Here is a 12814-nt window from a genome sequence, read left to right as displayed (position 1 = left end):
GGATTCTTTGCAGGACGCCCAGCCTGGCTTATCACAACAGAACGAGAAGCTCAGAAATCTGGGAGGACTTTGAAATGGAGCCACTGCTTTTCCTCTTAGAGAGGAGCCAGTTGGTTCAGGTACCTGACCCTGTGGCTGCTTTATTTTTAGGTGTGCTCTGCATGGCTAACTGAAAAGAGAGCCTGAGGTAAATGTAACACACCGGAAAGACTGTTAGCGAGTCAATTATTCATAATTTCAATTATTCAAACCAATTTGAAAATGGCAATAACAAACAGCTCACAAACATACATGTTAAACTTTTTTCAATGTATGTGCCAGTATTTTAGTTTAAATTTTTTGTTGTTGTCAATAAATTTAAGATTTACTGATACCTTTTTTTTTTAAATGCTGTATTATTCGAAGCCTCTCCCCATTTGCATAACAATCATGCAAACTGGACCAGAGCAGTCGCCCCAGACAGCAAACTCCCATCCCCTCTACTATTCCCTGTTTAGCTCTGCACTCTGTCTGCAATTTTGTTGCCAAGTCAATTCAGTTAGACGGATGCAAATTACATTTGAAACAAAGCGTGATGTGTTGATACAGGGTTTTGTCTATAATATAAGACAGAAATGGCACATATAATTTATCATTGCAAAATACTGCTAAGCAAAGCAAATGCAGAAAGGACAGATGCCTCTCTAAGTGCATAACGGCTGCTTACTCATTTCAAGTGGTTTGTTATGTATGTCGTAATGGAATGAGAGGTGAGTTCTTGATTGCAACGTTGCATGTCACCGGGGTTGTCTTAGGGTAGGGAGACTTTTTTGGGACATTTATTGAAACAAGATCAGATTTGTTAAACTTTATCCTGAGTTTTTCTTTAGATAACGACGCAGTGAAAACACATTGTCAGTGTCATTACACTGAGAAAGTGATAGGTAAAGGCTGAAGGTAAATGGCCTACATTGTTGTTAGGATTTATACTTGTGCGCTGGTGTGTCTGCATCGTTCTAGCGTATCGCTTTAAGAGAATAGCAGAGCCCATATGTGTGTGTGTGTGGGGAGTGTGTGGTAGAGCGAGTGAGAGATTGACAGGGGTTAGCTTTGGAGCAAGTTCCGACTCCGGCAGTGGAGACGGAGAAACAAAGTGTCCCCCCCCATGTGCTTTCTGACCAGGGTGTGGAAAACTGTAGCAGGAAAGGTTAACCCTTTCCTTGATTTCATGTTGTTGAAGAGAGCGCGGGAAATGAGTAAAAGGGAAATGCGACACTACCAAGCTACGGCCAAGCGGACCAATCACAGTTATTGCACTCTGCATGCCCGCGATGTGTAGTTACATTTCTGAAGAGGTGCACAGCGGAGGGTCCGTATCTACGCGTAACTACGGTGTAGATTCAACGCAGAACCATAAATCAGGCATAAGGTAGCCCTGGCACAGACTCAGTGCAAATAGCTGAGCCTTTCTTCCTGTTATACCTGTATACTTTTTTCTACTTATGAAGCAGCAAGCTCTGCATCACATAGCACATACTCATTAAGAATAATAAATGAACAATAAATCCTGATTGAAACCCAAAGTCAATGAGGTTTTGCCGACATAATTCTGTGACGTTGGTCATCTGTGATGCTGTTCCATCCTCATTTTAGTAGTTTTACGTGACTCATGTTAAGCCAATCTCTGATTTCCTAACCCAAACTAAGTATTTTTGTTGCCTAAACTAGTTCCATTTCACAACATTAACTACGTGTTTAAAACCGCAACCATTACGTTGAATAGAATGGTCACTTTATTAAAACTGCGCGTCACATGTTATGGTCGCATGTTATGGTCACATGTTATGGTCACATGTTTGAAATGGCCACTATGAGACCATATCACTGTGTTAAATAGAAAGCTCCTAAATGTTGTTTTTTGGAGTCATTGGCAATTGACCTGTTGTATCGTTTAGGTATGATGACATGTAAAAAACACTACACATTCGGTCTTTCACCACTGTGCACCAAATGTTTTATTAGTGGCAAGAAAGGTTTTAGAAGACAATGCCTAATCGTCCAAGACAAAGACAGCCATGAGAGCCAGGGAGAAAGACTCCTCAGACAAATGCCTCGAAAGGTCAGGAAGCAAATCTAGACAAAGGACATATATCAAGGCAGAGACTTCAATTTCCAAATCAATACAGTAATTATTGAAACAAAAGCACCGTTATGGAGGCCTTATGGGAAATTAGGCTCGAGTTTGCTTTCAAAACGAGACCGTGCCCTCTCCTTTTGACTCCAGCAAGTTCTTTAGAACATCCTAAAAAGATTCGTAATGTAGCGGTTTCAATTCCCACATCACTGCCAGGAAGTTGAAGGACACATGCTTGTTATGTAATTTGACCAGTGAAAGCATTTATTAAACACTGTATTTGATGCATCAAACTTTTTCCCCACCGAACACAAATAATTAAATAAAAGCCAGTCCCTCCAGGAATTCGCGATGTCGCGATCACAACAATTCGCGCAAATTCAACCAATCACCGTGAATTCGGTGCAAACTCGCAATTTTGACCAATCACGCAACTTTACCGCAAATTTGACCAATAACCGGAGTTTCCCGCGACTTCAACGAATCCCAGCAGTCCAATAAGTAACGTTACTTTAACAAACCGTATGAATGTGTGTCCTAGCCCAGGATAGGAAATTAACTAATAATTCAGCCCAGAGTAGTTTTATTCTTCCCGAAATAAGTTTCCTTTTTATTTTTAAAGAATTATACCCCAAAAAATTGCAACTTCATTGCAACAAAAATATCCTAGAGGGACTGAAAATGGACATGTTGTAGCTCTTTCAGAGGGACACGACTCATATATTAATGCTATAATGTGCACAAAATAGATGAGTATAGAAGGTTGAAAGTGCGTGTGCCTATGCTCTCTTCTCTGTCAGCATCCGTGTATGTCGTTGTGAGGATTTTTCCTTGAATCCCCTTGAGAGCGAAGCAGTTAGAAGCATTAAGTCTTTATCTCCACAACCTTGACAAAATGATTGAAATGAGGCGTCGTAGAAAAAAAGATAACATCTCAGACATGGCTGCATCGAGACTCCTATTGCGATGTGCTCTCGGAAGTCAATTCAGCACCCTTAACAGGTTTTTCTTCCGAATAATAAACACACAAATCCCTCTCTTCTTCTCCTCTCCTCCTCTCTGTGTATGTCTCTCGGCCTCCCACACACAGACAAGCATGCAAATACATAAACTCTTTCACAATAATTAGCACATTCATTTTCATCCATTATTATGACTTGTATGCTGTGAGATAACTTCAGGGGAGTCTTATTTGCATAATCATGGTAGGAATGCGGCTCCTCAACTCTGCACTTTTCAGCACAGCTGTCTCAGAGCTTAGGGAAACATTTATCAGCATCTCCAAACAAAACACTCACCCTATTAGTGGCGATAATTGAAACTCAATTTGCTTCCCAATGAAATGCTCCGAGCTAATTTTCCCGCAGTTATCCACATTATTTTATTCATTATCGGTTGTGTGTGTGGGCGGTTAACGCTGAATCCTAAAACAATAAAACACTACTTACCATAAAGACGATACACAGAATTAAAGATAGGTATAGTCTTTGGCAAATAGGATATGAGCATATTTAAATTAGTAAATAAATGCATGTCTGTTTCTGTGTGTTTGTTGATGCTCTCACTTAAACTCCTCTCCTTGGGAAGCCATGCAGTGGCTCTCTTAGTTTGACAAGATCTGACCTTCCATTGGGACAAAAACACTATTGATTGGCCGTCCACAGACTCTATTACAGTCGCTAAGCTGTTTGTTTGTAAATGTCCTCCGAGTAAATTACGAAGCTCAGGTGCTATCAATTCTAAACTTTTCGCCTCGGCTCATTCTGCCGCCCTTGTCTAATCCCATAATGCATCAGCTTACACTGCCTGCCGAATGCAGAGAGCAGTAACAACAAAAACTGTAGCCATTAAAAAATTGTCCATCCAATTTTAAGCAACCTTTTGAAATGTCGCAATAAAGAAATGTGAATTAACTATGCATATATAAAATAAACTAGGCTACAGTGTAGTTTCGTCAGACGTTGGCGCTATAGACTTTGCATGTAATCAGTAGTAGTAGAAGTAGAGGTTGCTAACCAGAAACAAAACAAGTCGTCCTGGTAAACTTGCCTATCTACGAGAGAAAAATGGAGAGAGGTCTTTAGGAATTTGGTTCAGTTGGGCAAGTTTCGATTGTTTCAGTTAGCTAGTTTCATGTTGTCTGGAGATAAAGACAGCTCATCAACTCTTTTTTGACAAAGACCACCAGGTAAAACTGTCGTAAAAACTTTTTTGCGCAATCGAGGAAGTTTTATCAAATGTTGTCGTTTCCATCCAGCTTTTCTAATGCAATACCTAATGAATGAATTGAAACACGGCTAGTGAAGTTGAGAATAAAGGGTTTGAAGTTTTAAGGCTATATTAACCAAACTGTGCAGATAAGGCATTATACCTTAATTCTGTCTTTTTAGGCAGATTTTCACCCCCAAAAATCATTGTCACAGACTTTACATATGACGTAAAAAAATCTAGATATTGCAGTCTGGCTTTGTTGGTCCAGATCCTTACACTCTTTTCTCAGTACAGATGGTGCAGAAGTTGACACAGAAAATCAAATTCCAGGCTGTGTTCTGACAAAACTGAGAATATCCTCACACCTATACAGAATTAATTCATTTAGTTAGGGGGGCTCCCTGAACGACTGAATGAAATGAAGACCAGTGAAGTGGGTTATTGAGCTATAAAAGGAAACAATCCCAGACTCCCACCATATCTTTTCCTGACAGCTCTTCTAGATGGCACCTTTTAAAGGAGGGAGATTAGCAAAAAAGCCATCCATTCCTAAACACAGCCATCACTTCTCCATAATTACCCAAGAAGAATCAAATTAGCCCCTGACCAGATAATTCACTGACTGCCTTCATCTGCCTCGGACTACTCACCCCCGCAGATAAGTAAGCTAAATGCTCAAGCTTTTGATTGACTGAGACTTGTCTGACTCTAGTGTGTGTGTGTGTTTGCATGTGCTTTTAAACACATGCTGCACGTGTGTGAGTCGGCCTTTTAATGTGTTTGGCCTTTCATGTTGAATGTTGAAAGAGACAGAATTGATTAGCAGCAAGATAAGGAGTGATCCCTCTGCTCTTTGTTTGAATTACATGTCGTCATTGGAGTTGTTTCCTACAGAATTGAAAAGAGGGAGGAATTCCGCGTGAATTCCCTGCTACTTGAAAACAAAGAAGACGGCTGCTGCTGCTAGTGAACAGCGGTCTTTGGAATCGGCTTTAGCCGCAACTCTGGAAGACTTGGAGTTAAGCACTGAAGTCATTCTTAAAAAAAGAAGATGTGTTCGGAGTTTTGCCGACCGGATATGGCAAGGGTTTAATCTATCAACTAGCGTTGCTCTGGTTGGCTATGAGTGCACAGGGAATTTGAAAGACAACCGTTTATCACGCCCCTCGGATTGAGCCCTGCCAATGGTGAGTTCCCAGACCCAACATCTTGATGTGGGTCTGGCTTGTCAGGCTAGTTTATCTATTACCCATTAAGGATATCAAACACCGAAGCTCTGATCCATAAATAGACTCTTTTGGTTTAATTCCTTAACATTCCTTAACATTCAAAAACAGGATAGTTGTGCATGAAAGCCAGATAACTGACTAAACACTGTGTTTTTAGTGTGTTTTCATGCATTTCTTCCGACAAATACTGCTTTCCAAACTACAGCTCCAACAAGGCCGTTTAACGTGTCTGAGATCACCTTTAATCCGTCGGCACACCTGTAATTGGGTTCATCTTTAGTCCTCTTGAAAATGACACTACTTCAAAGGCCGTCTCATCTTAGTATTTTGGTCACCTCCTTTTTTTGGGGGGAATTTGCAGATAGAGCCTTGGAAGAGAATATATATATATATATATATATATATATATATATATATATATATATATATATATATATATATTCTTCCTAAAGGCAGCTTTCAGCCTGTTTACAGAGCATCAAGCAGCCATTACAGATTGGCCTTGAGTTATTGATGGGTTGCCCAGTAAAAAGTGGCCTTGTGTTGGCAGTAAGAGAGTCAGCTGTCAGTCCTTTTTATGTGTGATGAGTATGTGACATACATAATGCTGGGTAGTATATGTGCATGTCTGTTTGTGTGGTCGCATGTCTCAAATTCATGAAGGTGTGTGTGTGTATGGGAGGATGCACCTGTTTTATGTTAGAGCTCAACAAACTGATCATGTATCATTCAGCAGCATGACAGACCACAACTTTGGAGGCGTCTGTATTGCATGTGTGTGTGTGTGTGTGTGTGTGTGTGTGTGTGTGTGTGTGTGGTGTGTGTGTGTGCCCGTGTGTGTGTGTGTGTGTGTGTGTGCGCGTGTGTGTGTATGTGTGTTTGCGTGTGTGCGTGCATGTGTGTGTGTGTGTCCTCACCCCCTGTGAAAAGTAAAATGCTGCGATCCCTAGAGGCCAGAAACAGCAGAGCATGGAGAAGATGGCAAGGCCCAGGTGGTCTCGTGGAGGGACGACTATGAAGTTGTCCTCGCTCTCGCTGTCACTGGAGCAGTCCGTCTGCACAGAGAACACCAACTCAGGTCAAAACACACACACACTTTCTTTCGAAGGGTTAATTATAAGATCGATACCTCACTCATGTTTATATGTAAATTTAGGCTACAGACACTTATCTTAGCATAAAGACCTAAAACAGGAATACAAACAACATATAATCACATCTCAAGCTCACTAGTTAACATTTTTATGTTTTGTTTGTTTAGTCCTTACAAAAGTATTAAAATGACAAGTTGTGGCAATTTACGTCTGGCACATACTCAACCGTAAAAACACTTTTGACTTAATGCAGGAACAATACGTTAATTAATGCATCAATTAAGGTATATTAATCATCATGATTTCTGATTTATTAATGATCATGTCTTCTTCATAGGTACATCAGTAGTTAAAGTGCCAGGCTAAAGAAACTGAATTGTAGTGTTGTAATCTTTAACATTGATAAATAAGATATGATTAATGGTGGCATACGCCCCAATCTTTGTGACCCCTTTCTTGTGTTCAGACACTTCATGAATGGGCCTTATTTTCATTCACAGTAAACTATTTAAGTTTAACTGCAACTTCAGACAAGACATACATAGTTGCATACATAGTTTGACAGTTTTTATTCTTCCCTCCATCATTAACACATCATATATTTGCGGCACCCTTTCGGCCAATCACAATTATCGGTCAGTGCATCCATTTCGTGCAGGTGGGTTGAGGCACATTTCACTGTAAACGATGAAAGAAAAAGTTTTCCTTTATCTGTGTACAGGTAGAGGTGATTTTTAAGTCGACTGGGAGGAAAATCTGAATCTGCATTCATTAAAAAAGACAAAAGCCATTTGTGTAATGGGAAACAAAACAGACGAGTCTCTGCATGCCGGATCATTTCCTTCCACGTAATGTCATAGCTCGTATTCATGGTCTTTTTGTGATGGCCCATTAGTTTCTCATTAGTTTTGAGATATGCAGATTCCTACATTTTGGCATCTAAACAACAGATGGCATAAAAAAGAGATACTGTTGAAAGTACACTTTGCTTTCAAATGAGAAATAGTTATGAATCAAACACACCTCCTTCCTCCCTAAAGCTTTATGAAACTATTTCACGCTACACGCAACATTCCTCACATGGAACTGAAATGCCTTCAGCAAAAGAGAATAGACACTCATCCATCTGCATGCTGTTTAGGGGGTTCTGATCCACAGCAGTCAAGTCAGTTTCAGACAACCGTTAACGTATTGTACATATAAAGTGTATTTTGCCCCACAACAGAGGCAGGACTAAGAATAGAGATTTATTTTCCACAGTGCCTGTAATGAAAAGAAATCACAGATTGAGGCCATGGTTTCTATAAGAGCCATTAAGCTGCATCCTTCACACATCATCCTGTTTGAAGGATGATCCATGTTGGTGGGACATGAGAAATAAATGAAAGAAATCAAGGCTAAGAATGTACTGTTGTGTTAAAGAAATTGAGATCAATATAAAGCTGAATATTTCAATTAGAGATGGGGGGGTATATCGAAAGTCCAATCATCAAATTTAAGATGGCAATCTGACAAAGGAAATTATTTTCCCTGATTTCCATTGAGCAATCTGACATCTTGTCGCTATAATCCTTATCAGTGGGTTTATAACTCTTAATCCCTGCACTTGTTTTTGTGGTTGTGGTGTACCCATTGCCAGACCTTCCTCCACAGCGCTGCAGAGGATGGTCTGGGGGAGTCCACACAGCATTCTGGGATGGGAGAAAAACATGCTCTCGTTTATTGGCATTTCTTTAAATCAATCACAATCGCCTTGGGCGCTGCTAAGCGCCGGACAGAGCCACGGTGCTGCTGCAAAATAGCCTCGATAGGAACTTGTTTTGATGGAACATGTGTACGTTCAAAGGTTTTTAGAGGTCAGAGTTGTTGGTTTTTCCAGGGCTGGTGTTATTGCTCTAAAAAACATTGTAATCCTGACTCACACCGGGCTCATGACTCCCTGAATTTTCAGGCTTCTCTTGGTTAACTGTGCTGTTAAATCAAAGGAGCATAGGAATTGTTTTTACTGTTTTTTTGCTGATTTTTTGAAATTCTTCTATTGCAGAGAGAACAATAAAGAGGTGAAGCAGAACTAGGTACGATGCGGCTCACATGTGGCACCTCAACACCTAGGCCACCAGGGCATCCTCAGCTTGCTTGTTACATTTAAAGGACAACTACTTAAATAGGGTCAGCTTATTACAATGGTGCAAAGGTTTGTGGATGAATAATTTGAAAGAACAAGGGTTGTGCACAGTGTGTGTTTTATTTCAATAAGCAAGAGTGCAGTGTAGTGGTGTTTGCTTTGTATTAAAAGTAAAATTACTGTAACTGGGTGGGAGTGTTGGGAATGAATTTGCTTTGAGAGGTGAAACCGTTTTCAATTAGTTTTAATAACATGCAGCCCTTATAGCCATGTTTCCTGATTGATGGTGGGGATTAGTGGGTGGGTGGTTAAAATGTGTGTGGGGGCCCTGCCTACTAATGGTAGGGGGAACACACACACACACACACACACACTTAATTCAAAAATAGACGTCCTAGAGGACAAAGCAAGTAAATTATATTAAACTCCAAAAGAGACTGAGCAAGCGAAACCTTTCCATCCGTCTCTGCAGCCTCAGAATGCCACTCTGTGTTGTCAAGCTGTGAAGCTTATGGATCTGTTAAAAGCTGTGAACACAGACCCCTGCTGAGATGATCGATATATCTTCATTCTCTTCATAATGCAATGCGGAGGCCATCACACGAGTATAATGCTGCCTACATTCTGCATAATGTCATCCTGCCTTCATGGCCTTAAGCAAACACTATAGCGCAATCTCTGCAGAGGCAGCCTTCCTCTGCCCTGTGCCTCAGAGCTTACTGACAATATCTGCACAGCCTTTTGGCTGTTTGGAGAATGAAAACATACATCATCCAGGGATGCTAGCTGTTTGGTTGGCTTAGGCTACCAGGGAAGCTGGAGAGAGAAGTTAAAGAAGCAGAGGAAGTCAGTGAAGCAGGCGAACAATGAGGCCAGCTGGAGTCAGTGCAGGTCTGCAGACAGGGCTGCATGTGCTCTACATGCAAACTTGTCTGGATGTACAGGAAGGCCATTAATCATGAAACCTTCAAATGGTTGCAGGAGATCCAAAGCAGATGAAAACAGGCTGCCAATCCCTCTGCAAAGCTGTCTCATGGGAGTGTGATCCCACCAGTATCTCATTTTTCCTCAAATTCAAGTCGTCCATGAATTTAAATCCTACAAGAAGCTCGGCAAACCAGAAGTTACAGGTCAGACTGACAGGCTTTGGATTTACTGCAAAGCTGTGTGATTTAAAGTTAACAGAATTTTGTTTTCCTATCTGACTTTTAATGAGCATGTGTGTGCGTGTGTTGACATTTGTTCACCATCTCTCCTATACCTGAGAGCCTTAATGACTATGCATGCCGGTGCTGCTAGCTGTACTCAGATATGTCTTGTTGGGCGTAAATCATGTCAACATGTGGCAACCGATGAAGAACTAATGGATGGTTTCACCACTCTGCCATGACAGCATAACCAAGAGGAGGGCTCGTCTAATTTCTTTGTTGCAAAATTGCCTCCACAACACAGGAAATGTGCCCCTGTCCACTTTTTTTTTACCCTCTGCTCTCCATCCCCAGGAGATCTATCATACCTTTATTCTTGCATCCTGATATCAAGTGGATGTCTTGTACTGTACCTTAACTCCTGTGTGGGAGGCAGGTAATCATATAAAGATGGCATGACAGTGAACATGAGCATTTTAATGCATCTTTGAACTGAACCACTCCACCGTGTACAAAGTATCTCACAGGATGTGGCATTTGATTCTCTTTTTATTTGTGACGCGCTAATGTGTTCAGAAATTCAAACCTAAGGACGACAGAGATCATCCCTGTTCATGATTTACTTATGACAGTAAAATAAATACATAAATATAGACTTAGTCACAGATTGCAAAAAGACACAGTGAATCTGGCTGGAGCACACTGTCATTTTGGGTATTTAAGTAAATGAACCCTGTCACCATTATTTGTCTGTCCCCCTTCAAATATAACAATAATTAACAACACATCATCATACCTAAACGACAGAATAGGTCGTTTCCAATGACTCCCAAAACGACATATGTGACTGTTTTATTTACGAGAGGTCGCTGCCTAACAGCAAACGTAAATATGGGATGATATGAGCTGATTGCACAATCAACGTGTGTACGGTCGTTTTGAATGATATCAAATCAAACAGTTTCTTTGATATGCTTTGAATGCAGATTCATGTTGTGGAAGCTGACATCTGAAATGAAACACCATAGGCCTCTATAGGGGAACAACGTGAATATATAATTTACCCTTCCATAGTGAGTCCAACTGTACAATTAAAGGTTGTATACTGGAGGAAAAAAGGCATATTTTGGATCTGAGCAATGCAGCTTGCTTGCCTGAAAGTATGAGAGAGGAAAAATTAAAACTACACACCACAAACACAAATTCCTGAGCACACTGAATCGGGATTAAAGCACCCACAGATATTAATATTGTCTCTTCAACCATTTTATGAAGCAAAAAACAGCTACACAAAGGTAGAAGTATATAGAGAGTGAGTTCTGATTGCAGACAGAAACTACTTAACAACCAAAGGGAATTCAATTACTTGGCTGAATGCATAAGCAAAGTTAATGAGCGAGTGCCATTAAAGATGCAATACGGCACAAAATTACATTTTCAGCACATTTACAATCCTGATAACAATTCATTGGGAAATTACAGAAAACTATGAATGATGTCATCTTCTGATTGCAACAGTGTCCTATGTCCATGAGAAAACACGCCATTTCATTAGGATCTGGGCCCTCTTAATAGTCCACTCTCATTTGATTATATTTTGACAAAACATGCAAAACTAACACGCACCATAAGAGTCCTCTGCAGGTCATCTGGCCTCCCTGTCTGTGGAGAGGCAGATCCAGCCAAGACAATATACAGTCGCACCCTTTGCATCCTAATGCTGCATCAGTTCAACATACACACTCTGTCTCTGTGCTCCAGGTGGTCATGTTAAGTTATTAGCTCATGGCTCCAGATGTGAGGGTGTTGTCTTAAGGGTTTGTAATTTATCAGGCGGCGTGATTAAGTGCTACCAAAGGGGGCGGCTGGTCAAAAGAAATACAAGCTTTACCACACTGTTTATTAGACCTTGTGATTTACACAGTGCCTGGGCTCAGCAGCCCTATGAGGTCTACCACACTCAGGAACCTCAGAGGGCACTCAGTCACACAGTGTGTGATTCCAATGATAAGAGCCTCGTCATGATGCAGTCCTCTCAAATATGTATTACAATCGTCAGTGGAGGTGCTTGCCTGCCTGCCAGCCTGTCTGCAGTGAATTAATGAACAAAATATTTGTTGTTTCTTTCTCTCCATTGCCCCATGGCCTATTGTTGACAGGTGTGCAATTTAGGATGGTGTAATGAGGCTACAACAGGGGAACACTACACATCATGCTTGGTATTCTCACCGTGCTCTGTAAACAGGCTGAAATGCACAAGCAAAAATGGGTTGGGAAGAAGTTAGCGATTAAATCTTACAACAAATGAAAAATAAATTCTTGACTTATGGAACCAGAATACCTCTTGTATATTACACGTTTGTTAGAATACACGTTTGTTAGAAAACAGTTGTTTTCTAACAAACGTGTAATACTGCACGTGTGACAACTTCTTCACCTCGTACGAACTGGCCCAGCGGCTCCTCGTCGAGAGGCGCCTCACCGTGGTGTAATATTGCACCCTTGTGGCCTAGGAGTTAAGGTGCCAACCTGCAACATGCCCAGTATAACCTTTCAGAATCCATAGGTCAACTCAGGTAGAAACATTGCAACTAACAAAGCAAGCAAATGCATATAAATACATACACGGCAATAGTGTTTAAACAAGCAGGCGAACAATATATACAAATGAAAACTCACACACTTGACCCGAAGGCCACAGTTGGGACTGGATTAAACTGTCTAAACAGCTTTTGGACTGTATACACATATTCATCTTTCCATACAACAAAAACCAGATCCAAAGGTCCTACCTCCAAATACTTCAGCTACAGTAGAACTAAGGCAAGGCCAGAACTAAGACCAACACCTTAAGATAAGTGCCACTCTGACTGAAATTGCTGCATTAGAGTGAA

General features: G+C 40.8%; 1 protein-coding gene across 1 annotated transcript in view; it reads right to left on the bottom strand.

The window, feature by feature from the left end:
- Nucleotides 1-12814, bottom strand: part of syndig1l (synapse differentiation inducing 1-like) — a 36521-nt gene that overhangs the window by 1959 nt on the left and 21748 nt on the right. The window contains exon 2 of the mRNA XM_078274762.1: nucleotides 6471-6608. Coding sequence (XP_078130888.1) covers nucleotides 6471-6608 — 138 coding nt within the window. The remainder of the gene's footprint in view (nucleotides 1-6470; nucleotides 6609-12814) is intronic.

The sequence above is a fragment of the Sander vitreus genome, chromosome 18, assembly GCF_031162955.1.
Source record: "Sander vitreus isolate 19-12246 chromosome 18, sanVit1, whole genome shotgun sequence".
NCBI lineage: Eukaryota > Metazoa > Chordata > Actinopteri > Perciformes > Percidae > Sander > Sander vitreus.
Note: the sequence above shows the minus strand (reverse complement) of the source record. Positions and strands in the feature narration are given on the sequence as shown.